We start from the raw sequence: 26553 nt of genomic DNA on the forward strand, positions 1-26553 counted from the left end.
GCACAAGTATAGATCTGGAACTTCTTTAAGTCTGTCTAAATATCGTTTAGTAATTGCAATGTCTTCTGGTCCATATCCTTTCTTAGGAAGGTGTGCTAAATACTGATTAATGTAACATAAAAATACTATACATACTTATATATTTTGCTATTGTATTATGGAGTGACACTTTCATAAACTTTTCTATACCCCTCTGATTATATAATGTTAAATATTACAATATCATAGCACAACAACAGTGATCAGCAATAATGATAAGCCTAATACTCACAATAAAAATAATAAGGCCATATAGATCCTAACACAGTCTCGGAGGTAAGAAGTGGATTACCCTTCACCTGAAATGTTTGTCTTTTCATCCTGAAATGCGAGGCAAATGTTGGATCACAATAATTAGGATCCACAGTTTCCACAAATCCCTTCACTCGATTGGGATGTTCTCTTTTATTCTGGAGGGCAAGGGCAGTGACTGTACCATCGAGTGTATTTTGCAGTATTTATACAGATTTCATCAGGCTCCGAAAATGCTTCAAATAGAACACAAAGAATGGCCTTCTCAGCTGCCATAGTTGCAACTCTTGCGGCCTCAGAGCAGGGTGCTCAACGCATTAGCATAATTACCATATTTTGCATGTTATTGGCCACCTACCGTCTGAAATATGCAGTAGCCATTATGGTTTTCTGGTGTTGCTTGCTACTAACAGGACCAACTTGAATTGAATTAGGCTATTTATTTATCTATCTATCCCTGTTTACATTTTATTTATTATTTATCATTTAAATTGTGTAATTGTGTTAAACTCTTATTGTGACACATGCAGGAAAACAAACAAAACGTATAAATAATACGAAAAGAATCACTTGTACGTTAGCTTGTTCGTATTGAACTCTTTGTTCACAGTAGCTAGGCTACTAGATTTATTGTAACAGTATCGCAGGGACTGACTGCTAAAAAGTCGAGGGAATGTTTTTGAGAGCATCGGTAGATGTCAGTATGATCTCAGTTTAACAGCGGCGGGAGATAATACCAGTCAAAATATTTCCTAAACAATTGCTTAATTCAGTTTGTCAAGACTTGTGTGATTTTCTCTACTTTATTAAGGATTCGTTTTGTTTTAATATTAGCTTATTCTGCAGCCTATTCTGGAGAACGAAAGAAATTATTACATGGTGTGGCTAATTAAGCCTCAGAGAATAAATCCATTCAATAGGCCTATATTTAAAACAGGCCTGTATATGATAATAAAGTGGAGACTTTCCAATAGATGTTCTGTATTATAGTTTCACAACAATAATTGCAGTAGCCTAGTGTGATATTTTAGAGGGAAATTAACATTGTAATTTTGATTAAGATTGTGTATTTTTATTTGATGTTATTGTTAGACGGGATAAAAGAGCATATCTTGGATGAACAGCTTTGCTCTACATGGGTTCAGTGTTCTCGCATGTTAAAACTCAGGTGAGTTCTGCCGGAGATAGGCTAATGTGCTGTGACTGTCCCGCCTCCTCAAATCAGGTAATGAAAACAAACCGACGCTGACACGACACGCCTGTTGAATGAGGACTAGCAGGTAAGCAGCCCATTCCTCTACCATTGTGCGTTTGTTATCATAACAGTCTGAACGCGTGAAACTTTATAGTCAGCTTTAAAACCGGACATCAGGATGGTGAGCAGTCAAGTAAAGGTCACAGGGCGCCATAAGCCAGCTAAAGACACCAAACACAGCGACTATTCCTGTGGCGGGTCACCGCTGCCAGCAGAACCTCCTTCAGATGCAAATATACCGAATCTACCGATACCGACCCAGAAAGCGTCAGGGGGCAGTAAAGCCAAGAACAGCTGCCAAACAGGTGGGTACAAAATATCTCCAAAACACTGTCCAGGAGAAGATTAATCACTGTGATATCCCTACTAGGGGGGAAATCGTTTAAGCCAGACTGAGTTGGTGTGCTGGTTTTAGCTGGTTTAATATGGTCTTATCTGGTTTAGGATTGTCTCTATGCCGGGCCAAGCTAGTGTTAAGCTGGTTTGTCTGTACCAAAACCATTCTAAAAGCAGATCAGCAGGTAAAACCATCAATCCGTTTTAGATGGTTTAAGATGTCACCATATTTTGATAGTTTATATAGAATATTTTTCATAGTTTTATACACACACGCATACATACATACATACGCTGTTGTTCAAAAGTTTGGGATCAGTAAGATTTTTAATGTGTTTTAAAGAAGTCTCTTCTGTTCATCACAGCGGCATTTATTTGACCAAAAATACAGAAAAAAACAGTAATATTGTAAAATATTATTATAATTTAAAATAATGTTTTTCTGTTCTAATATAATTTATTTCTGTGATGCAAAGCTGAATTTTCAGCATCATTACTCCAGTCTTTAGTGATCCCTCAGAAATCATTCTAATATACTGATTTATTATCAATGTTGGAAACAGTTTTGCAGTTTTTTTTTGGAACCCGTGATACTTTTTCAGGATTATTTGATGAACAGTTAAAAAGAACAGAGTTTATTTAAAATGGAAATCTTTTCTAACAATTAAAAAAGTCTTTATCACTTTTTATCAATTGAACGCATCCTTGCTGAATAAGAGCATTAATTTCTTTTTTTTTTAAAGAAAGAAAGAAGAAAATTACTGACCCCAAACTTTTGAACGGTAGTGTATATTGTTACAAAATATTTATATTTTGAATAAATGCTGTTCTTTTATGTTTTATTCATCAAAGAATCCTGAAAAAAGTATCACGGGTTCCAAAAATATATATGAAGCAGCAAAACGGTTTCCAATGTTGATATCAAATCAGCATATTAGAATGATTTCTGAAGGATCATGTGACACTGAAAACTGGAGTAATGATACTGAAAATTCAGTTTTGATCACAGCAATAAATTATATTTTAAAGTAGCTATATTAAAATAGAAAACCATTATTTTAAATTGCAATAATATTTCACAATATTGCTGGTTTTATTCTGTATTTCTGATCAAATAAATGCAGCCATGATGAACAGAATAGACTTCTTTAAAAAAACATTAAAAATCTTACTGATCCTAAACTTTTGAACGGCAGTATGTGTGTGTAAATTTGACCAAATTGTTGGCTGAGAGTCTGATGTTGATTCCTAAGCTGGTCTTCTGAACTACAGGTAGAATTTCACCTTATGCTGCTATTTTCATAAAAGCAAGCCTAAAATCTGGAGTCATTATGGAAGTTATCACCTGTACCAGTGTGTTTACTGTATTGATTTAGCATGAGCATAAATATGATCAATTCTAATTTAAATTAATTTCTGGCTGAAATTTGATTGGCGTTTGCATGCTGTTCGATCACGTTACATGTATCCCGTTGCAGTATGTCATTGAAAACATTAAAAGGTTTATATTTTCATTGTGTAGTATTGAAGGATGCAGTCTTGTAGTTAGCCTGCTGCAACACTAATAGGACTGTGTTCCTTTAGGACCAAAAAAGTCCACTTCTGAAGAGAAATACCTCGGAGTCCGAGTGAGAATGCCAGTACGGGACATGCTCAAAAATATACGGATAGCCAAGGGGATTGACCCTAAAGATCTGCAGGTATGATTCTTTGTCTTACAGACTTTTACGGTCATATTAAGGCAGGCACATCATGTTCTGACTCTGTTTTTTTGTTTGTTTTTAGGGAAAACATTCTAAGGCATCTAAAGGTAAGGTTAAGAGATATAAAATATCAGCATAATAATTGTAACCTCATTGTGTTTCTAATTAGCACTGTTTTTGGTCCAAAGGGGATAAGAAACGAGTTAACACGGGTGGAAACCGGAGACGTTTTCTGGTGAGTGACGTCTTTGTCTGCCATTGCAGAGCTAGCTCCTTGTTTGGTAACTTCTTTGGTATTAGAAAGACAGGTTGTGACACATTTCTCATGTCTGTTACAGAAACATCAAACAAAAAGTCTTGAGGAGCTTGCGATTATAGTAGAAGTGTTGGAGGAGGATCTTAAGACCTGTCAGTCATACAGATTGCCAAACAAAAGCCCTTCAGCTTCATACTCTTCAGAGTTCTGGGTTGAAGATGCATCTCCACAGGGTTTCATGAACACAAATGGCCAGGAGAATGAGATACCTTTGTCTCCAAGCTTCTCTGTACCGTCTGAGACCTCCCCTGTCCACTCTGTGTCCAGCTCCTACCCGTCCCCAACTTACAGCCAGGGTGCCGATGTCTTCTTGGGGAATCAGGAATAATATAGCAGTTGTGAGTCAGATAACTACAGGTATGATGGTCTATATGGAATGAGCTGCTCTCCTGCCAACTCATGCAAATACCAGTTGCCCTCCCCACAAGAGTCATTCAAAGCCAGTCCCAACCCAGAAGTCTGGAAGGTTTCCTCTCAAAAGATGAACTGTCCACCATGGCCACATTCTCAGCACGAGGAATGGAGTGGTATGACCTTCTTTTTGACTCAACTGGAAAGAGAGGAGAATCTGCTGCAAGGGATATCTGACCAAGAGCTTCTTGAAGTAGACGAAAACGGAAGGATGTAAGATTATTTTACTTTACTTCAAGAACCCACTGAAGCCATTGCAGATGGTTTCTTCATGCAGATCCTAATGAGTAATCTTTCAAAGGCAGCTGTAATTATTAAAAATGAAGAAAATGCACACAGTTTCTGAAAATAATCTTCAAGTACCAAGAATTGCAAGGGTACTTTTGCAGTGCCACCTTTATCATTTGAAACTTTTTATGAAATACAGATCGAACGAAAGTGGGTCTGCCATCGTTGCTGTCGCACTCAATAAGCGGCTGCATTAGTTTTCCACTCCCAACTTTATGACAAACCCCATTATTAAGTTCTCAAGCAGAGCAGAATAAAAGAAATTAATGGGAACCCGGTTGAAATCTGAAGCAACAAAAATGGCACAGAGGGTCTTCAAACAAGCCCTCTTGCATGAAATGACTTGAACAATGGATACTGATAATGGCCGCACGCACAAACCTAACCAACATCCTGAAAGACTACATCAGTTGAAATGACAATGTTGTCAAACATGCAGGGTTTACCTTTCAGTGGAATAGACCTATAGTACTCCACCCATTGAACACAGCTGTTTACAATTAGTGAAGCTATGACATTGAAAAGTGAACAAATCATGTGATGGAAAGTGACTGCTTTCATTTTCTCTCCACAGTCTTTTACACAGAGTTGTTGAGGAGGGAAAGAGATCCCTTGTGTATGTTATTGCCAGAAGGATGGCGGCTCTAAAGAAACTAGATATCAAAGATTCAGAGGGAAAGGTGACAAACTATCATACATGCATATTCTCTGAGTGTCAGTCACTCGACAAACACGCATAAATGTTGCATGGGTCTGCTTTTCTTCCCAGACTCCCCTTCATCTTGCTGCACAGAAGAATCAACACTTCATGGTGGTTGATTTGGTGTCACTTGGTGCAAATATCAATGTGAAGGACCGATATGGGAAAACATGTCTTCATCTCAGTGCAGAGAATGGATATATTCGAGTCTTGGAGGTAAAATTTTTATGTGGTGCTGGAGTATTAGCATACAGAACCCTCTTCTTCTCGTTCACTCATACAGTAAATATATTTTTTTTGTTGTTGTTTTTGGCAGGTCCTGAAATGTTTAATGAGAAACGGTGTATATATTAATTTGGAGGAAAGAGATGCAAATGGTACTGTATGTTCAGTTTAGTTCACTTTATGCTAATAATTTAAATGTGCATTGTGTAACCAGTTATTGCTTTGTTAATTTTTGTAAAAATCAGCTGGGTTGTTTTTATATTGTTCTCAGATGTCAAGTTGCCATTTTCTAAACGTTTTGGCTGCAGTAAGGCTGTGGCTGCATTCCTGCTGCCTACACCTGAAAAGAATCCAGCAGTGCTAGTCACAAACTTTTTTTGTTTATTACCTTGTTGTGAAAGAGCTGTCATATTTGACCATGTTTTGTAATCAGAATTTGCATTATAAAGGAGAGACTTAGAAGTGATGTGGTGTAATGGTTTGAGATTTAAGATTTGAGCTAGTAGTTGAAATTTTGTTGGCAGAGTATAAATTTTGTGCCAATGAATTAAGAATGAAATATTTTGGTAACACTTTACAAGGTTCCATTAGTTAACATTAGTTAATGCATGAACTTGCATTAACAATGAGCAATGCATTTGTCACAGTATTTATTTATTCATGGCTTGAACACACCTCTTCTATTATAAGGATGTTTGTAATTTCTGAATTAATATTCATTTTGATATTTTTTTGGAAGCATAAAGTCCAAAATGTCAGGGTGATGCAACTCTATATATATATATACACACACATATTACACATATACATACTTTGTATGTCAGATGAAAAACCGCAATAGCCAGTACTTTACATTTATTTAAATTATGCAACATTTGTGCTCATTTTAGACCCTGACTTAATCCATAAGCTTTCACATTCATCTTGCTTTTGATCAAATCATCTGCCAAATGGCTAATTAGAAGTGTATTTCTACCCTGTGTATAGAACATGGATTCATGGTATTTTCTTTGCAGGGCTCAGCGCGCTGCAGTGTGCGGCAGTAGCCCTTAACCACACAGTGCGGGAGCTGGAGCTGTGTGGACCTGCAGGATGGGTCAGACTGCAGACCCTTCGCAAGGAGCAGATGATAGAAACGCTAGAGTGCCTCCTTCAAATGGAGTGCTATTTACACACTCCGGTGAGAATGAGAGACGGACATGCTGCTGCCCAACATGATTCACATGAGTAGGAGTTTCATCTCCTTTGTTTTTTTGTTTTTTTTTTCATATAGGTTCAGGATTCATATAGATTCACTGTTGATTCCAAGCTGTGTGAACAAGCAACCTTCTTTCAGTCGAATGAAATCAAGGTGTGAGGCATGTTTAATTTTGATGACTGATGTTTTGCATAAAAGCTGGTTTAATATGGTGTTAAACTGATGTTTTTAACCTGTTACATCCATTTGTAGACACATTTTCTTTCACGGCAGTAATTCTAAATGTGTGATTATTTAATTGTTTTTCTTTTCTCAGGCCAGAAACAACATGATTTAGAAGCGCTTTGGCTACATGTGTGGCTGCTTCTGGCAAGAGTTGTTTTCTCTGTCAAGCCAGGCAGTGCTGTTAAGTGACGGTAAATGTTTTTGAGTGAATACAAGATTTTACCTGACATTGAAGACAAAATTTACATGTATGTATATGTGTGTGTGTATATGTATATGTATACAGTGGGTACGGAAAGTATTCAGACCCCCTTACATTTTTCACTCTTTGTTATATTGCAGCCATTTGCTAAAATCATTTAAGTAAATTTTTTTTCCTCATTAATGTACACACAGCACCCCATATTGACAGAAAAACACAGAATTGTTGACATTTTTGCAGATTTATTAAAAAAGAAAAACTGAAATATCACATGGTCCTAAGTATTCAGACCCTTTGCTCAGTATTTAGTAGAAGCACCCTTTTGATCGAATACAGCCATGAGTCTTTTTGGGAAAGAGGCAACAAGTTTTTCACACCTGGATTTAGGGATCCTCTGCCATTCCTGTTTTAGTTAGCAGTAACTTGTTTTTTGAAAAGGAGGATGAGGATAGTCTTCAAGCCATGGTAAAGCTATGTATTATGCAACCGTAGATTTTGTTCAGGTGAAAAGTGAGGTGTATCGCTGAGCAAAAACATAATGGTTGCCCATTAGCTGGTTTCTGTGAAACTTCCACTGTTAGTTACGTTTGAGTAGCAAAATGTGTAAAAAAAAAAAAAAGACAGAGCCTGTCAAATGCCACAGTTCCTATTTGCTCTAAGAGCAAGTAGTTTTGATATTGAGGAGACTGTAATAGTTTATATATACTGGCGTACAATGGCAAAGTACAGTAACTGTGCCAACAATAGAACTAAATCTAGAAGTAAAAAATGCAGTTTTTGTATTTTGCTGTTGCACAACAGTATACCTCTATTTTCTTTTAAAACTAGTAGCATTTACCTCTCTCTCTCTCTCTCTCTCTCTCTCTCTCTCTCTCTCTCTATATATATATATATATTGCTGGTGTTATTTTCCGTTTTGCAAAGTTGCAAGCAAATTGTTCTTCTCAGTTTAAAACCTTTGGAGTCAGTAAAATTTTAGAAAGAAGAAAGACTGGAGTAATAGCTGCTGAAAATTCAGCTTTGCCATCACAGAAATAAAAAATAAAAAAATAGAAAATGGTTAATATTTAATATTTCACTGTATAACTTTTTTTTTTTATAAATTAAATAATAGCAATCTTGGTTCGCATAAGAGGCTTCTTTCAAAAACTTCTTTGGTAAAAAAATTTAACAGACTCCAAACGCTTGAACGGTAGTGTATATTGATATCTTATTTACTATAGTGGAATGAAAACCAAGAAGCATTTATTCTCTGATGATTTGAATTATATAAATATATATGCTAGGGTTTGAGGTGAGAAGCTTTAAAATATTCTTATTGACTTTTACGTTCATAAAAAAAAAAACCTTTCTTAATGTTGGCTGCAATTTTGTAATATTGAGGATCCATTTATGCAAATAATACGGAGTCATGAGTGTGACCCTGATTGAAGCTCTTCTTAGTGTCTTCCTCTCCGACACAACCTATTAGTTTTGTGTATTGGGGACTATGAGGTGTTTCCAACAACATGGTATTTAGGATATTTTTGTAATAAGTAACAGTAGTATTCTTTAATAGATCTCAGAATTCACATTTTATGATTGTTCTCATTTCTGTTTTACATTATTAAACCAATGGGCATGTAACACTGTTAATGTTACACAGGCACACGGAGGGTGAAGCATATATCTTGCTAAATATAATAGGGCTGGTTTATGTATATGACATATTTAGGGCTTCATTTATGTTTTATTGTAAGACATCTGGAGTTGAATGATTCTTTTTTTTTTTTCTCCCAAATATGAGTTAACATGAATATGGCTTTAAAAACAAAATAGACATTTAGCATGTTAAGGGGAGTGGGTATGAATTAGAAATTATAGATGTCATTTTTCTGCAAGAGACTTGATGGAACATGTTTATTTGTGATTATCTAAACTTATTTTAATTATAAATACATATGTGTACTCATATCGGTTAATACCCATATTGTATAAGAGTTAGGGTAAATGGATGTTTGTGAGTTGGTATTGGACATTCTTATGCCAATTAAATTTTTACAATTTAATTTGTTTTTAATATGTTATTTTTTCTTGCTAATGCATGTTGTGTTAAAGTAAACGGCGTGTCGAATATTATTTCAGGTCACAAAATGTCAATGATTTGTGGAAACATAACAAACTGTTCAAACTCTGGCAACGTCTGCGATTATCTATGCGTATACAGAGATTTTTGTATTATTGGTATTGGGAGTTATTTTTGCATTACTCCGAGAAGAGGAGTTCTCATAAACTTAAATTATGAGTTTCCCATCAGTCATATCTTGCGCAGGTCTGTGCCAGAGGCATTATGGGGCAGGTTTGTACAGATGAGATGCCAGTGTAATTATTTGGTTGCTCTGTTTTCATCTTGACCCTGTTCGAGAGGGCGAGAGAGAGCGTCTTGCTATGATTATAGACGTACAGTTTCTGTTACAATATGTATGTATGTGTGTGTGTGTATATACATACTGTCGGGAAAATAATAAAGCGGTTATATTCGACTACTGCTGTTTGTGTTGTATATGTATGCAAGTTTATAATAGTAATTTAAATCTTAATTTGCTCACCTTTCAGGCCGTTCTAAACCTGTATGATTTTTTTTCTTCTGTGGAACTTAAAGATTTATTTTACAGAATGTCCAGAGCTGCTTTTCATGACAATAAAGAGGGATTGTAGGGCTACCAGAATGACAAAAAAAAAAAAAACATAATAGTTAATCGTATGACTTATGTGCTATTTTTCAAGTCTTCAGAATTTGTTTTAAGACTGGTATTTAAAACATTACACACTGAAAATCTTGACATCCGACCTCGCTCTACTTAGCAAGTTCATGAGAGAAGACTAATCCGGCTTCTCGACTCGTTGATCCGGACACAGCATGTTCCTCATACAAAGCTGATGTGTGACTTGGATTATAATATATAACCCAGTGTTTGTCAACTCCAGTCCTGGGGACCCACTGCACTGCACATTTTGTAAGTCTTCCTTATGTAATGCACCTGATTCAGATCAGCTTGTTAGGAGGGAACTCCATGAACTGAACTGAGTGTGTCATATAAAAGAGACATACAAAGCAGCGAGTCCCCAGCACCGGAGTTGAGTACCACTGATATAGACCACATTAATGATGATTTTATGTGTCTTATGTTATGCTTTTGTGTCCTTTTTGATGCTTAAAAGCAGGGGTATTTTAGTATTATTTATATACTGTTGTAGTATCTATCTTATCTATCTATCTTCATTTTCATTTTAGTTATTTTGTTAGGTGCTTTTGGTATTTTTATTAGTTTTTTGTTATTCTATTTAGCTTTATCTTAAAATTTTAGTCATTTTAGTACTTCAGCTTTAACTAATTTCAAGGTACCATTTCTAATGTTTATATCAATATCTAATATTTTTATTTAGTTTAGTTTTATTTAATTTAACAAATGATTTTTGGTAACTTTTTATAATAGGTTTAATTTCTTTTTGTTAGTTAATGCGTTAACTAACATTAGCAATAATCAGTACATTTGTTATGGTACGTTTTTTTACATTTACATTTGTTCATACAAAAATACAACTGTTCATTGTTAGCTTAGAGCCGGTGAGTAATATTAACAGATACATCTTTGATTTTAATCATGCATTAATAAATATTGAAATTAACTGGAAAAGAGCAACCAGCGCATTCTTCAAAATTTCTGCTTTGCGTTCAATAAAATTATACCAATTTGTAAAGACACGAGGGAGAGTAAATGATAACAAAATATTCATTTTAGGCTACACTTTAAAACAAACAAAAAAGGGTTCTAAAATGGGGTTTTGTAGTGATGCTGTAAAAGAACCATTTTTGGGTTCCCCAAAGAAAAGAACAGTTTTGTGTTGAACATTTTAATCATCTAAAGAATCTTTTTTTTCCCATTACATAGAAACTTTTGTGCAATGGAAAGATTCGATGAATGTTAAAGATTCCTCATGGAACTAGTTGTCAGGAAAGAACATTTATTTTTAAGAGTGAAAGCTATCTCTTGACAAATTCCACTGGTCATAGATAAGAATCACTTTTACTGTAGACAATATCAGCCTTCTATTGAAAGACACGTGGGGTGTGTCTAAATGCATGTGTTTTACCAGCCCTGCCAAACACACATACACTTTGAAGCAATGCCAGCGCTGTCAGGCTGAGCTTCTTATTTTCCTTCAAGCGTGATCAGCTGGAAGATAAACAGACTGCTGTATGAAATGCCATTTGCCCTGAGGGCCACAAGTTAACGCCTCTCAGCTTCTCACGCACATCCTTCTCTGCTCTGCATTTCCCAGCTCTGTCTTCAGAAGTCACATCACACACTGCCTATTACATAGCTGAATGAAATTCCAGCACTGGAAATAAAGACAGGTGTGATCCGCCACTTGCTAAAGGGATTCCAGAAAGAAAATGCTGATTTTAATCACACTATTGCAAGTGAATGGTGTGCTTGAAACTAAACGAAAAAACGAGGCTAGGATTTGAGATATTAAAAAACAATCCTTCATGCTCTTCTTGCTCTGAAAATATTTAACACACACTCGTGTATTTTGGGGGAAAAGACATATTATTCAAACATAATGTGAATATATTCTTCCACTAGCATGTTACGGCTTGTACAATACTTTTTTTTTCATCTTCAGTGTTAAAAAGCAATAGACAGTTGAAATAGCCAACAAAAATAAGAATGTTTGCAATTATGTGCAGTGAGTGTACTGCTTGCTTTCTCTCATTTTTGTATGGTTATGCACCAGACAGACTATGGCTTAGCAATACGATTGCTTTAAACAAGTAGGGGAGGATGGGTATCAAGGATGTCTCAGCTATCATCATATTTTTAATACATATTAATGATTTTTTTAAGCAATTAATGTAAAATATTGTTTTTAAAATATATTTTATTATTTCATAATATTATTCATTATTTAATTGTGCATTTTATCAATTTAGTTCACTCAAATTGAGGAACTGAAAAATCACTAAATCAGAGTAAAAACAAGAATGGAATTTCACAATATTAAAGATGACTAGTTTGGAGTCCTAGTTGATTAGCGATTTATCACCCTGTAATACGGAGGGAAAAGACAGAAATGTAAATGCGTTATATTTAAACACTGTATTTACTGTTTACTGTAGAAAAAATAGTGTAGCAATAATTAACACTTAAAATTGCTAGTAAATAGTAATCGCATTTTCTTGTAAAACGTACTCGAAATAATCTTTTTTTACAACTCATTTATTCCTTTGATGCCATCGTGAGGCCACATCACACATTACAGCCAGCCGCATTACTAACGTGCTACAAGTTTGATGGGGAAATCATAATTATAATATCCATCACTGATCAATAGCTTCTTAAGAGTAGCAATTTTTTCCCCCCGATATTCTGCTTAAAGACGAAAGTCAACTGTATATAGAAAATTTAAAAATTATAATAATAACTAAAAAATAAAAACGATACTATAATAATAAATATATACATTAATAAAGCAATAACACTAAGAAAAGCTTGATTGGTGAATTTATCAGGTTACATTCAAACATGTTATGATGCTTTCTTACAAAAGCTTTTCATATCAAATGGCTGCTCAAGCTGAAGCAATGTAAAAATTAATAAAAGATAAGTCTGTTTCACAGCTAAATTGTATCGTGTCTTGAAAATAGTTATTGTGGAATTTCATCAATCTATATCAACTATTTGCCTTTAATGAAAATTTTCATTTTCAGAGATTTTTATTTAATGTTATTTTTCTCTGAACAATTATCAACATGTGTAATGTGTGTTTAAGCAAGCACAATAAATATTCATCACAGTATTCATAAAATATTTAAGAATCATTTATTGTCATTTCAATCAACCAAAAATAAAAATTACTGCACAATATAATTTGTATTTATTAATCAAGTGTTGATAGATTCTGAAACGCATTACAATCTGCAGAAATAAATGCATTCAGATTTGCTACACTTGTCTGTTTTCAGAGGCACCATATACTACTGTAGTAATGGGCACCTGTTCAAATACGTTGAAATTTTAAAGTCCTGTAGCAAATGACAGTGATTGTTTTCCGCAAACCTGCATAAAAACAATCTCATACTGATTACATACACTGATTATAAATTTTTACAAAACAAATCACATATTTTAAAGCACTATGTTAATGAGAATAAAATGAATGGGCAAAATAAAAATTCTACATATTGTCATAATGCACAAAAGCATTCATTTCATATTTTGGGTCATGCAATAAATTGTAACCCAACATGCTTTTCAATGTATTAGACATGCATTCCATACCTGAGCTAAAAAAAATCAGTCATTAATATGCTATAAAACTTCATGTATAATATGTTTTAAAGCAATTTAATTATAACTGCAAAAGCTGTTTCTCCTGTATTCTAAACATAATTACATGAGACATTTCACAAATAAAGAAGAAATATAAGGAGATACATGAAAATATAAACCAAAAGACAGACAACAAAAAGGTGACATTTTACATTGCACTGAATTTGCATTATTACAATAGTAAGAATTTCGACCATGTCGCTACATTATTACAAATTCTCATTATGTTGAAGCATGATTTTTCATGATGAATAAAGAATGGAGCAAGCCTGTACAGAATATCTTTCAATAAACGTAGCACAGATTTCGTTCACAAAAAACAAACCAGTAGGGTTAAAGAAATGTAATGTCCCATGTGAGATTCAGTCAAATCTTGACGGGCAGCTTTTCATTATGTATATCACTGTAAATTGAAATACCAAGCTAGGTCATTAGAATGTATTCAAGGCTATCATCACAGTGCTTCAGATATTATGCTCTCAGTTTCATGAAACCATGCGGCTTTCGCTTTGGAAAAACACAACCATTTTAATACATGAGCTCTTGTTTTTTTTTGTACTAACTATTTAGAGCATAAAGACATGCTGTCAGAGCCTGGTATAAGTGAAATGCTGGTAAGAGACGGTTTAGGCACTGGAATCCTCTTTTAAGCGCTGACTGCGAGTCTTGTAGACTTCAATCAGGAGATCTTTCACATACTGAATCTCTCTCTCTACAGATTCTGCTTTGTCCCGAAGTTCTCTGTTCCGCCCTTCCAAACCATGAAGCTCCTCCTCCAAACAGTCCAGCTCCACCCTCTTACGCTGACGATACCTATTGTTTTTTAGGCAACATTTGTGGAATAAAATAACATGGTTCAGCTTTTCTGCTCGTTTGAAGCAAACACGCTTACTTTTTTATTAACTCGTGCAATATTCTAACACACTCATTGGACTAACTGAGCACTTTGTCACCAAAAACACAGATTTAAAAGGAAAAAAAGTAGGTACAGTACCTGTGGGCAGCGGACTTGTTCTGATCCCTCTTCTTCTGCTTGCGTTCTCCGTGGTTTCTCTCCAAGGAACCTACTTTAACATCTGGTTTAAAAACACACTGACTTTCCCGTGACCGTTGTAGTGGTTTCTGGACAGGCAACTCCAAAGAGGACCCAACACTGTCTCCGGACAGACATTCAAAGCTTTGATCCCCAAGGCAATCGTGGTGCAAGTAGTCATTATTCTGGATATCAACAGCCCCAGTTCTGATTGGCTGATCGATTTCATTCATGAAGCCGTGATATGGCTCTAAATTGGCAGTAATCTGATGAAAGTAGCACTCGGCTACTTCGGATTGTTTATACGGTGGACAGCTCTCGCTTTCGGTGCACTGCAAAATGGGCATCGCAATCCCGTCGTGGCTGAGCATCTTCATCCCATGGCTCTGGCCCTCTCGCCTGTGGTGGGATTCCAGGGACCCACCGAGATCGTAACTTCTCATCATCTCCGCTCGGTAAAACACATCTTCCGTGAAGCAACTTTTTTCTTCTTCCTTCAACAGTATGGCACATTCTCGAACCTTCTTTGTGCTCGCCTGGCTCTTTCCGTAGGATTTGTCAACAGAGCACTGGTCAAAAGCCAACTCTGCGTAACCTGAATGAGTCCCTTTGAAAGTCCACATTTCCTTCTCAAACACCTCGACGTCTTTACATCCATTCGCTGATATTCTTTGGCTATTGCAGTGTGTCCGAATGTAGCTGTAGGGGCCGGGTCGAGACACTTTCGGTCGGCTCATGGAGCCCCCACAGAAGCCTCGCAGGTCGAGATCTCCAGTTGCCAGGGAAACCAGCCTGGGATTTGTTTCAGGTTGGTTTACATTGTACGAAGCGCAGGGCAACTGATAGTATGACTGTGTAGCCATAGCTTGTAAGCTTTTGTCACATTTTTGCCATTTCTCCAATTTCATAGGTGTCGATTCATACAGGTAATAATCCTCCAGTTGAGCCAGTTCTTCTTTAAGAAGAGTGGTCATAACCTCCAAGTCGGAGGGCATTTGGACATCATGCTCCAGAGGTGAAGGTGGGATAGAGGAACCAGGAGAGGATTCCGTGGAAGTTGAGTTTGGGTAAGCGTCAAAAGTTTTTGTCATCCAATCTGTAGAGAAAAACCATCCAATTAATTCAATAAAAGCATTATACGAACATACAGATGAAATATTTTCAACATGCGTGTTTGCGCAAAAGTATAATTGGTCTATGAATATCTATATCATTTTCAATTGAACAATATATGCAAGTAGCAATAAAAAAAGATGAAACGATGTGGATCACCAAAATATTTGCTTTACTTACTGTACGCCATTAACACATATGCTGCAGTGCGGTTCCCACCAACAATCGGACAAAATAAAAGTGTCGTACTGCTTACCAATTTAGTCCTACGTCTGTGCAGACTCCTCCCTCCGCCTATGATTGGCCTTCGTTAGCCAGTAGGAAAGAGGGAGCTCTTAAGCCGGCTGTGCAAATGAGGGGAGTCTTCCTGGGAATAATCTATGCCGCCACAATTTGCTGTATTTCGGTTGAAATGGTGAATTGCGTACAATGCATGAGAATCGAAGAAATGCCTCATACAGGAAAGAGATGCGAAAAACTGAAACCTATATGAAAATTGAAAAAAGGTAAAATGCAATCGTTAATTCCGCTTTCCAGGTGTCAAATTTTTTTCCTTTTATAAAAACATTTCCTTTTATGGAATTGCACTATTTTCCTACTAAAAACTCAGGTTCATAGACTATCATGAAAGTTATTAATAACATAAATCAATTATTTTAAACAAAATTGACTGAATTGATAGGATAGAGTGCAATATGTTCTAATAATTTAAATAAAAAATTAATCTAAACATTTCGATCTGAATTTGACCTTTTGCTAGAGCTCAATTGTCATTCTGTTATATGATACCTCTAGTCAAGTTCAGTGCTAAATGTGAAATAGAGGTTAAAGGAAAGCCTTAAAATATTTACTACAAAATATTTTTACAGTTCAAAATTCAAAAGCAGGTTTATACTGTAATTAAATGTAATAAAAAAAACACAAAAAGAGTATTACGTTTCATAAACCCACTCAAAGGCATCTGAAAATAGAGCATTACACTAAATTATTCAAAAAGAAGCTTGTTAACTGTACAGAAAATATGTAGAAACTCAGTTAAGCTATTTTAAGTGCAATTTCAAACAAAGTTATAACAAAACGTCGTGATTAAACCCCATCTCTATACATTTCTGCAGGGCTTTCTTGTAGTTCAGAAACTCTGAAAACGAGTTAAACTGAGATACACACTGTTACAGGAAGTTGCAGCTCATATAAAAGTCTGAATGGAAGTTGACACTTACTCCATCGTGCTGAGGTGGTCCGGTCTGAAGTGCTTCTGTGAGCGCAGTAAATCGCAATGGAGGAGCTCACGTTTTCAATTTAGTAGAACATTGTCTCACTCTTCTTCATTTGATGTCGACACTGATCGGTTACACGATAAAGCGTTCAAAAGTTTTGGAGAACAGAGGAGTATCACGTCAAACCAAACAGTAACCGCATCACATGAGCTCGTATCCATCCGCCGCCGCGCCCCTCAGCGCAGAGTCCAAACTGACGGCTCAAGTTCAATCCGAACTTCAGCCTCGAGTCCAAATATCAGTCAGCAAAACTCTTTGATGTCCCGCTTGATCTCGATTAAAGTTCACTGCATTCGCGTTTTAGAAATGTATTTCCTTTTGAAATGTAATCGATAAGTAAATTCTAATGATTATTAAAGTGGGTCCAGATTGCCAAAACCAGACTGGGTGTATATCGAGGCACAGATCTAAGCACAGAGACCCTTATAAAGCACTAGTTAACCACATGCGACGAGGAAGGACACTATATTACACTATGGAGATGTAACTCTTGTTGCAGCCCTGTTGCATCAGACCTGCTGGAATGTTGCCCGAGTTGAAACTTTGTTGCCACATTTGTCCTGATCCGTTTATGCATTGGACATGTATAATGAGGTTTCATCTTTAAGACCATTGTTTGCAAAAGAGAGAAAAAAGTCAAGACATTTGCTGTAAAAACACTCATTAGCTTGTTCTGATTTGCACCACACATCCACCTCTGTATAAGGGAGACCGGGGCTAGTTGTCACACTGAGAAGTTGTCACAAAGACTGTTTCTCAGGAACAACAGGGTTTCCAGTCAAAAGTCCAATTACACAAATGTATGTGTTGCTCTAGCTGTGATTTTGTACGCTGGTTTCAAACATTCCGTTCAAAGATGTCTTACATTTTGTGTGTGGGGGTGAACTCTGCCCTCCAAACTAAAATTAGACTATCATCATATTTATTCTGTAGCTGCTGGATATCTAGCACACATTCAGACAGGTGTCATGTAGACATAGAATGAAGGGATATTTAACTGAAGGGCTGAACTGTGTTTTCTGGACAAGGATGTCAGTTTGGGGCAAGTTGTCACATTTATTTTAAATGCATTTTAAATGTACAGTCATGGCCAAAATTTTGGCAGTGACATAAATTTTGTGTTTTGCAAAGTTTGCCGCTTCAGTATTTATAGATTATTTTTCCACTTGTTTCTATGGTATACTGAAAAACAATGATAAGCATATCATAAGTTTTAAAGGCTTTTATTGGCAAAAAATAAATAAAATAAATATATATATATATATATAATGAGTCAATATTTACAGTGTTGACCCTTGTTCTTCATAACTTCTGCAATTTACTCAGGCATGCTGGATATTAGCTTCTGGGCCAAATTCTGACTGATGGCGATCCATTCTTGCCTTATTAGTTCTCCGAATTGATCACAATTTGTGGGCTTCTGCTTGTGTCCACTCGCCTTTTGAGGACTGACCACAGGTTCTCTATGGGATTGAGATCCGGGGAGTTGCCTGGCCACAGATCCAAAATTTCAGTGTAATGATCTTCGAGCCACTTCTTTATGACATGGTGCTTTGTGACATGGTGCTCCATCATGCTGGAAAATGCACGGATCATCACCAAATTGCTCATGAATCGCTCTTGCAGGATGTTTTGGGCAGAAGTTTTGACCTCTAGACTGGACTACTGTAATTCACTGCTAGCTGGTTGTCCTGCATCTTCAATAAACAAGCTACAGGTAGTCCAAAATGCAGCGGCTAGAGTCCTTACCAGGTCAAGAAAATATTATCATATTACCCCAATTTTACAGTCTCTGCACTGGCTACCTATTAAGTTCCGTATCAGTTACAAAATATTATTACTTGCCTATAAGGCCCTTAATGGGTTAGCTCCTGCATACCTAACTAGTCTTCTACCACGCTACAATCCATCACGCTCCCTAAGGTCGCAAAACTCTGGACTTTTGGTAGTACCTAGGATAGCAAAGTCCACTAAAGGAGGTAGAGCTTTTTCGCATTTGGCTCCCAAACTCTGGAATAGCCTTCCTGATAACATTCGGGGTTCAGACACACTCTCTCTGTTTAAATCTAGATTAAAGACACATCACTTTGGCTTGACTTGACTTTCTTCTCCGAACAATCCTTCTCCCTGACTCCTCAGGAGGAGACGGTCCTGGTGCTTGCTGGACACTCTGGAACGTCCTGAAGACTTCTTCACTGCAGTCGAACCTCTCTCCTTGAAGTTCTTGATGATCCGGTAAATGGTTCTTTCAGGTGCAATATTCTTTGTAGCAATTTCCTTGATTGTGAGGCCATTTTGCAAAGTGATGATGACTGCACTTGTTTCTTTGGAGGTAACCATTGCTAACAAGAACACAATGATTGGAAGCGCTTCTTCCCTCATTTTATAGCAATCAGTCTGCTCTTACAGTCTATTTAGTATGATAGTGATTAACCCGACTACTCATTCACACTTTCACATGTGCTGCTGATATGATTAGTCGGTTAATGTTAGCTGGTAATTTTGTGTCAGGATCAAAAAACTGTGAAATTTGAAGTTCATTTTTTTGGCCAATGAAGCTTTTAGCAATTATTTCAAATGCATCTGATCACTCTACACAATAATCTAGAAACAATGTGAACGAACACCACAACAGCTTAAGCAGCAAACTTTGCAAAACATAAAATGTATGTCACTGCCAAAACTTTTGGCCATGACTGTATATATACTGTATGTTGGGGTCAGTATGATTTTTAAATTAAATTAATACTTAATTCCGCAGGAATTAAATTTATCTAAAGTGACAGTAAAGACACTTTTACACTGATACAAAAGATTTCCATTTAAAATAAAAGTTGTTGAACTTGAAGAATTATGAAAAATGTATCCTGTTTTTTGCAAAAAATATTAAGTTGTATTCAATAATGATAATAATAATAAATCTTTCTTGAGCAGCAAGTTAGCATATTAGAATGATTTCTGAAATATCAGGTGACACTGAAGACCAGAGTAATGGCTGCAAAAAAATAAAATAAATCATCATCTTTGTCATCATAGGAATATATTACATTTTAAAATATATTCAAATATAAGTTATTTTATATTGTACTAATATTGTTGTTTTTACTGTATTTGTGATCAAATGAATGCAACTTTGGTAAGCATAAGTGTCTTTTCTCAAAAATATATATATATGAAAAAAAATCTTACTTCACCTTTAGTGTATTTATGTTTTCTTTTACATTTCTGCTTTGAGTTTTGTTAATTGTTTTATGGTTGTTTCTGTTTCATGAATTGTTTTATGGTTTCACTTTATTTTTTTATTCATTTTTTACTGTGCAAATTTTGCTCTTATAGATTTTTTATGGCAGGTTTCACTGACAACTTGCATCATATGGTGTGACTACATGCTCTGCCATTGGGGGCATCTCATATCCATATATAGTTGTTTTTTTGTTTTTGTTTTTTGGTGGAAAGGTTTAGTAGCTGTTTTTGCAACCAAGACTGTAAAGTTTTTTTTCTATACAGAATTGAACCACCTTGAGAAATGTTCGCTAGTGAGTAGTATGACCATGCCCTGTTCTGCAATTGCTTTTTGCAATAGTGTTAAAATCACAAATAATACAATGTACACATATAATAAATTGATACTTATTTTATTTCAATGCATTATCATTTGCAGTAAATTTAGTTTAGATAATCTTTAAATACTGAAAAATGCCTAATTGTGAGAAATGCTGAAATATTAAAGCATGCATTTTTAGATCACATATCTGACATTTTAGTTTCACACTCCATTACATTAAAACTCTGATACAAGCTCATGCTTAGATCCACTGCACACTTCTAACTGTGTGAAACTAACTACAACTGATTGAACCACCTCTTGCCCTGTTGCCAAGTCAAAGTGAATACTGGTCTCTCGCTGCTTTTCTCATCCTGTTACCGGGGTCTTAGGTTTTTTGATCTTCTTCAACCTTACGATTTCTTAATTAAATAGATGATCAATCTGCATGCACACAAGACATGAAATTAAATTAAATATACAATTAATAATATTTCCAGATTACATCAAGTTTCAACTTATTTCTGAATAAAGTTTATTTTTATGTCCTAAATGCGCATGCTGAAGATGTATATTGTAAAATATACATTATATAATTGTGTGTTTTCTGAACAAGAATGAGGTCGTTCTCAGATTCTGAGTGCCCTCTATTTATCAATGACACTCCGCTGCAGACTAGTGCCTTTCACATCTGTCAGAGGAAAACATTTTATGTTTTATTTTTCAGCAACGTTTCCCTTTTTTTTTCATTTCATTCTTTGTGATTTGTCATTATAACAACATTTGCAGTAGGAATAGCTGTTTTGTGATATCCATCCTTGCTTCGCTGCCATGAAGACTCTGGTACATTGATAAAGGTTACACCATAATTTCATCACCAGCTTGCAAAGAATCCTGCCCCCATTAATGTTTTATGTTCTATCTGGGGTAACATTAGAAATGCACACATGGGTTGTAAGAAATTCTGTTGCTAAGGTGCCAGTTCTACTCTTACATCTGTAATTAGTGGGAAATTATGATAATTTTTCTCTTTTTAAAATAGCATTTAAACGAGAGAATATATCAAGGCTGAGTAATCAGTTTGTGAGATTTCGAGACGTGAAAGCGCTGTGGGAGTGTGCTCTGTTTTCCAAAGGAATTATGTATTTTGATGGGTTTTGGGGGGGGGTTATAATATGGGGTTTGAAAGGAAAATATTGAGCTTATCACTGTTCACAGTGATATCGGACAGACCAAAAAAAATAAATCACACATTCCCTGCATGAGAACGAGAAAGATGAATTATTTTATTTAATCAGATCAGACTATTATTATTTCATCAGATCAGAACTGCCAACTCACTATTTTATTTATTTTATTTTATTCAGACACAAAACTAGAGAGTCTGATTTTGTACTGACAGAAAAAAATATATAAATACCAAATCATATGACTGAGTGAAAAAAATTAATTGCTATTTTTTTTCATCTTTATCTTTATTTTAATACTGACATTTGAATAAAACTTGATGCACTTTCTTATTTGCCACTGGAAGGAGCCATTTTACAAACATGAAATTTGAAGATTTTGGTCCCTCCTTTTTAATTACAAAAGCACATATAGTACCCTAAGAGGTTTCTGTATTTACATAAGCCTGATTAATTATGGTGAATTAATTGGTGTAATCCAGGAATGCTTATGTGTCATAGGTTTTCCAAAAAATCAGGGGTGGAGGAATATATTTTTCTTCACTACTCATACTCTTTTGCAGTCATTTACTGGACTATTTTTTTTAAATCTTATTTAGAGATAAATTACAACGGTTTGTACTCGCAAAACCCACTGCAGCTCATACTGTGAGTGTATACATTAAAAGTTACATTGTTTCATCTAATTTGTATTCAAATATTTTCATATATTAATATATTGTTAGTAGTACAATATAGTGCAATGGTACATTATATAAAATAAATATATATGAAAAAATATATAAAAGTAACAGTTTATTTTTTTAAACGGTAAACCCTCCTTTTTTGCATTCTAAGATGTGTAAAATGCAAAGCAAACATGCAGCAAAGGTTGAGGGATTGTCACTGTTCTTTGACAGTGCTCAGGCATGTAACCTGAAAAACAAAGGTGAGGTAGGAGTGTGTATGACAGCTCTTTGTTGTCACTTTTCAACAGATGACAGCTGACAGGTGTGAGATCTATATGAAGTACTCTGCTTCAGCACTGCACTGCTTGTTTTCCAGCGCGCATTATTTGCCAGTGGTGGACGAAGTACACAAATCAAGTAGTACTTGAGTAAAAGTACAGATCCGTATAATAAAATATTAATACTCCAGTAAAAGTAAAAGTACTCAGTTTTCAATTTTACTCGAGAGAAAGTACAAAAGTACTTGATTTTTTATGTACTTAAGTAAAAAGTACCGATAGATGAATGTTTATTTTGCAGTTTTATATAGGCTACTTCTATCTTTTAATTTTAAATTAGCATATATATTTTTTTATAATCGTACTGCTCAAAATACTTGGGATTTTCCCAAAATAACCAATAAGGAAATAATTAATATAATAAGGAAAATATAATTCGATTTTCATAATGATTTTTTTCTTCTCAAACCTTGTCTGTGGTGTAAAAACACCCCTGGCCAAATACCCCAAGAGGTCATCACTTCCCACTTTGATAATTACTGTAGTTACCATGTTCTGAACATCACATCCTTTCTTTTTCCCTCAGAAGTAATCTATCTAGGTGGTTGAATAAAAAAAAAAATTCACTTTATTTTGAAAAAACACCTAAATTTAGCACCAGCAAGCTCGTTAGCTAGACAGTTAGCATCAGCTAACATTATTGACTTATTTTCAGCATGGTTATGATAAACATTTATATTTGTCTACTCGGCTAGTTTTCTCTCAGTTTGGTGGACTTGATTTTCTTCTCATATGTAACTATAAAATTGATAAACTACCGGCTATATTATCTGCTTTTCATAGGCAGGTTTTCTTGGCTATTTTCTTTTTTTCCTGTTCTTTTTCTTTCTTTTTTGTTATTATTGTTTATCTTTTTTATGTTAATGGTTGTATTATTCTATGTGTACTATTCTTGATTTTTGAGCATTAATAAAAAAAATAAAAAATAAAAATAAATCTCGGAGCACGTGATATATTATAACGAGTAACGATAAGTTTTATGAAATGTAGTGAAGTAAAAAGTAGGATCTTGTGGTTTGGAATGTAGTGAAGTAAAAGTAAAAGTTACTCAAAATAAAACTACTCCAGTAAAGTACAGATACTTGAAAAATAAGTACAGTAACGAAGTAAAACTACTTCATTACTGTCCACCACTGTTATTTGCTGAATTCTTAAGAATCTATTCAGAACGTCTAAATACCACACCCTTTCTCTGTGTGCTCTTAAGCTTAAGTAAATGAGCTTTCCTTCAAAACCATCAGAAAAATGTATGTTGTTTGAAATGGACGTTGAAATGGAAGTTTATAAAAAATGGTATTTGAATTTTAAATGTACACATTGTTTCACATTTGACTTGTTTACAATTGACAGAGAGTGCTTGATTTATACCTCTATTGTAGAGGCTTTCTGTGGAATCTTGAAGAAAATAAGATTTTTTTTCTTTGATGCACATGGTCAGAATACTGAATAGCCTATATTGAATAAAAAATATTAATAAACACTCATATGATAAATAACATTTCTTAATTTTGTACATGAAACAGACCTGAGTTAGTCTCATGTTGTGTTCTAATCATTTTGACCCAACAATTATTTTTGTTATTTAATGTTATCTACGGTGGCCGAGAGAGCTCAACGCGCTGCAACTTAAGAAAACACATGCAAATTGAAAAAACACCAGCAAATTAAGAAAACATCTTCATCAGTTTGACAACACACGCGCTGCAAATCCTCACAACACATGCAAATGAAGAAACGCTGCAAATCCTCACAACACATGCAAATGAAGAAACGCGCTGCAAATCCTCACAACACATGCAAATGAAGAAACACGCTGCAAATCCTCACAACACATGCAAATAAAGAAACGCTGCAAATCCCCACAACACATGCAAATGAAGAAACGAGCTGCAAATCCTCACAACACATGCAAATGAAGAAACACACAGACCTGAGTTAGTCTCATGTTGTGTTCTAATCATTTTGACCCAAAAATTATTTTTGTTATTTAATGTTATCACATTGGTTTAATCTTTTTTCAACTTGTTTTCTTTCAATTAGCACAGGTTTTGTATTTCTTTTTGGAACTGATTGATTATAGGCCTCATTAACCTGATCTTATGCACCCCAGTTTTTAAATGAATATTGCCAAAATTATTCATAATGAGAGATTTACATTTTTAAAAGCCTGGTTATTTTTGACTGAGAACATCAAATTAGGTGAAAGATTTTCAACACAAGTCGTTGAGTCATTTATTTATTTTTATTCTGCTCAATGTTAACACAAACTACTCTGTAATCTGTAATAAGGGAGCCATGGCACAGCTGCTTCTTGGTGATGCAACTGTTACAAAACAAATTTTAAATTAAACAACATTTGAAAATACCAAAGCCACCAAATATTCTGTAATTAAATGACCTAAAACTGTATCTGTGAATTCTGAAATATTGTATGCATTATAAGCCTGTGTATTTTTCTGTATTTTTATTTGTATAGTCCTTATTTAAATTTGCATTTAGTTTACAATGAACAGATTTGCTTAGATTATTCAAACAAGGACTTGATAAGATTGTGAATCCTCATCAATATGTGTATGCGGTGAAGGTTAAGAGGTCAAATCTCACGGTATGAGATCAAAAGTTGTGCCAGATATGAAGAACAGAAGAGTTTGGTGTTTATGGTCTCACAACAAGTTTTGTATTCATTTGTGTTGCCTGTTCTGTATCATTGCAGTAAATGAGAAATAAAAACAATAGTTCACATGAAATATTATACATGAAATATATAATAATTTTGATCTATACGAAATTGATAGACTTATTTTTTTGCCTCCACAAAACATGTTTTGTTTAACCAGTGGGTGGTACTTGCTTGGAAAGCTGCTCCTTGTTGTGAAATGATCGGTGTGCGTCACCTTTCAGAAACTGGGAGTACAGCTGAATTTATTCCCACTTGTTTGCATTTTGGTTGCTGACACCCATAAGCTTGAGACTAACAGAGAGAGCACTGTCCTTGGCACGGTCATCAACGAAAAACAGCAACAAGATCAGTACACCAAAGTTTCCACATTACATAAACAATCTCTAAAATAAAGAAATCAAAATATTTATAACCCGTTTAGCAGGAAGTGGGAAGAAATACACCTCACTAATTATCCAGTCCGTTATTGAATCACCAAGTTGGAGGTGTAGTGTCGTTAAAAAAGCTTTCCTCACCCTATCCTAGATTATTCCAAATACACCTGTGAGAACCCACACCCTCTCAAACATACTAAATGACATGTGTCTTTGTCCATGCATGACACAGTCTCAATCTTTTTCAGAACTTGGTTTTAGGGCTCTTGATAAACATTCAAAAACAGCAGTTTCAAACGGAATAATTTAGCACGTTTCTGCGAATCTCATGCACATTTTTAATGGTTTGATATTCTGTCCCATGATATAGCCTAGCAGTTTTTTTTCCCCGCAGTGCATGTCAAATGTTATGTCCCACCTTTAACGGTCAACCACTGAAAGTGATTATAAGTTATTTCATGCAAATGCTGTAATGTCTGCATTATTCATTTACTGTATGCACTTTTATTTTTAATCTACAAATTATACTAAACATTTAATTATTTCTGGATGGAATGCAAATGTTAAATAATATTTTGATTATTATATTATAATATACATATATGTAGATAAAGAGAAAATGTCCTTACATCTTTTTCAAACCCTCACTTATTTATTTATTTACATACTTGTTTCAAGTTTATAATAGCTTTCAAGTATAACAACATTTTTATAATGTATTTTAATTTAAGAACAAGGGTTAAGTCACTGAAATAAATCATGACTGCCTGAATAAGGATTCTAAGTCTTTCAATGTGACCTAAATTTCATTT

General features: G+C 35.0%; 1 protein-coding gene and 1 pseudogene across 1 annotated transcript; one reads left to right on the plus strand and one right to left on the minus strand.

The window, feature by feature from the left end:
• The first annotated feature begins 1409 nt into the window (after positions 1-1409).
• Positions 1410-7237, plus strand: LOC107597595 (NF-kappa-B inhibitor zeta-like; annotated as a pseudogene).
• A 6846-nt stretch (positions 7238-14083) lies between these two features.
• Positions 14084-17404, minus strand: LOC107597512 (uncharacterized). Its single transcript, XM_016288609.1, has 4 exons — positions 16894-17404; positions 15930-16158; positions 14522-15656; positions 14084-14340 (listed from the first exon to the last, which is right to left on the minus strand). The coding sequence occupies exons 3-4, from the start codon at positions 15649-15651 to the stop codon at positions 14154-14156; spliced, it is 1317 nt and encodes a 438-aa protein (XP_016144095.1). The 5' UTR covers positions 15652-15656; positions 15930-16158; positions 16894-17404; the 3' UTR covers positions 14084-14153.
• Between the last annotated feature and the right edge of the window lie 9149 nt (positions 17405-26553).

Source organism: Sinocyclocheilus grahami, unplaced genomic scaffold (assembly GCF_001515645.1).
Source record: "Sinocyclocheilus grahami isolate Dianchi unplaced genomic scaffold, SAMN03320097.WGS_v1.1 scaffold233.1, whole genome shotgun sequence".
In the NCBI taxonomy this organism is placed as follows: domain Eukaryota; kingdom Metazoa; phylum Chordata; class Actinopteri; order Cypriniformes; family Cyprinidae; genus Sinocyclocheilus; species Sinocyclocheilus grahami.

Bases quoted from the DNA above. Each gene is read 5' to 3' on its own strand.
- LOC107597512 (XM_016288609.1), bottom strand. From the start codon at position 15,651: ATGACAAAAACTTTTGACGCTTACCCAAACTCAACTTCCACGGAATCC. The intron at 14,341-14,521 runs GTACTGTACCTA...AAAAAACAATAG, and splicing joins AACAAGTCCGCTGCCCACAG to GTATCGTCAGCGTAAGAGGG.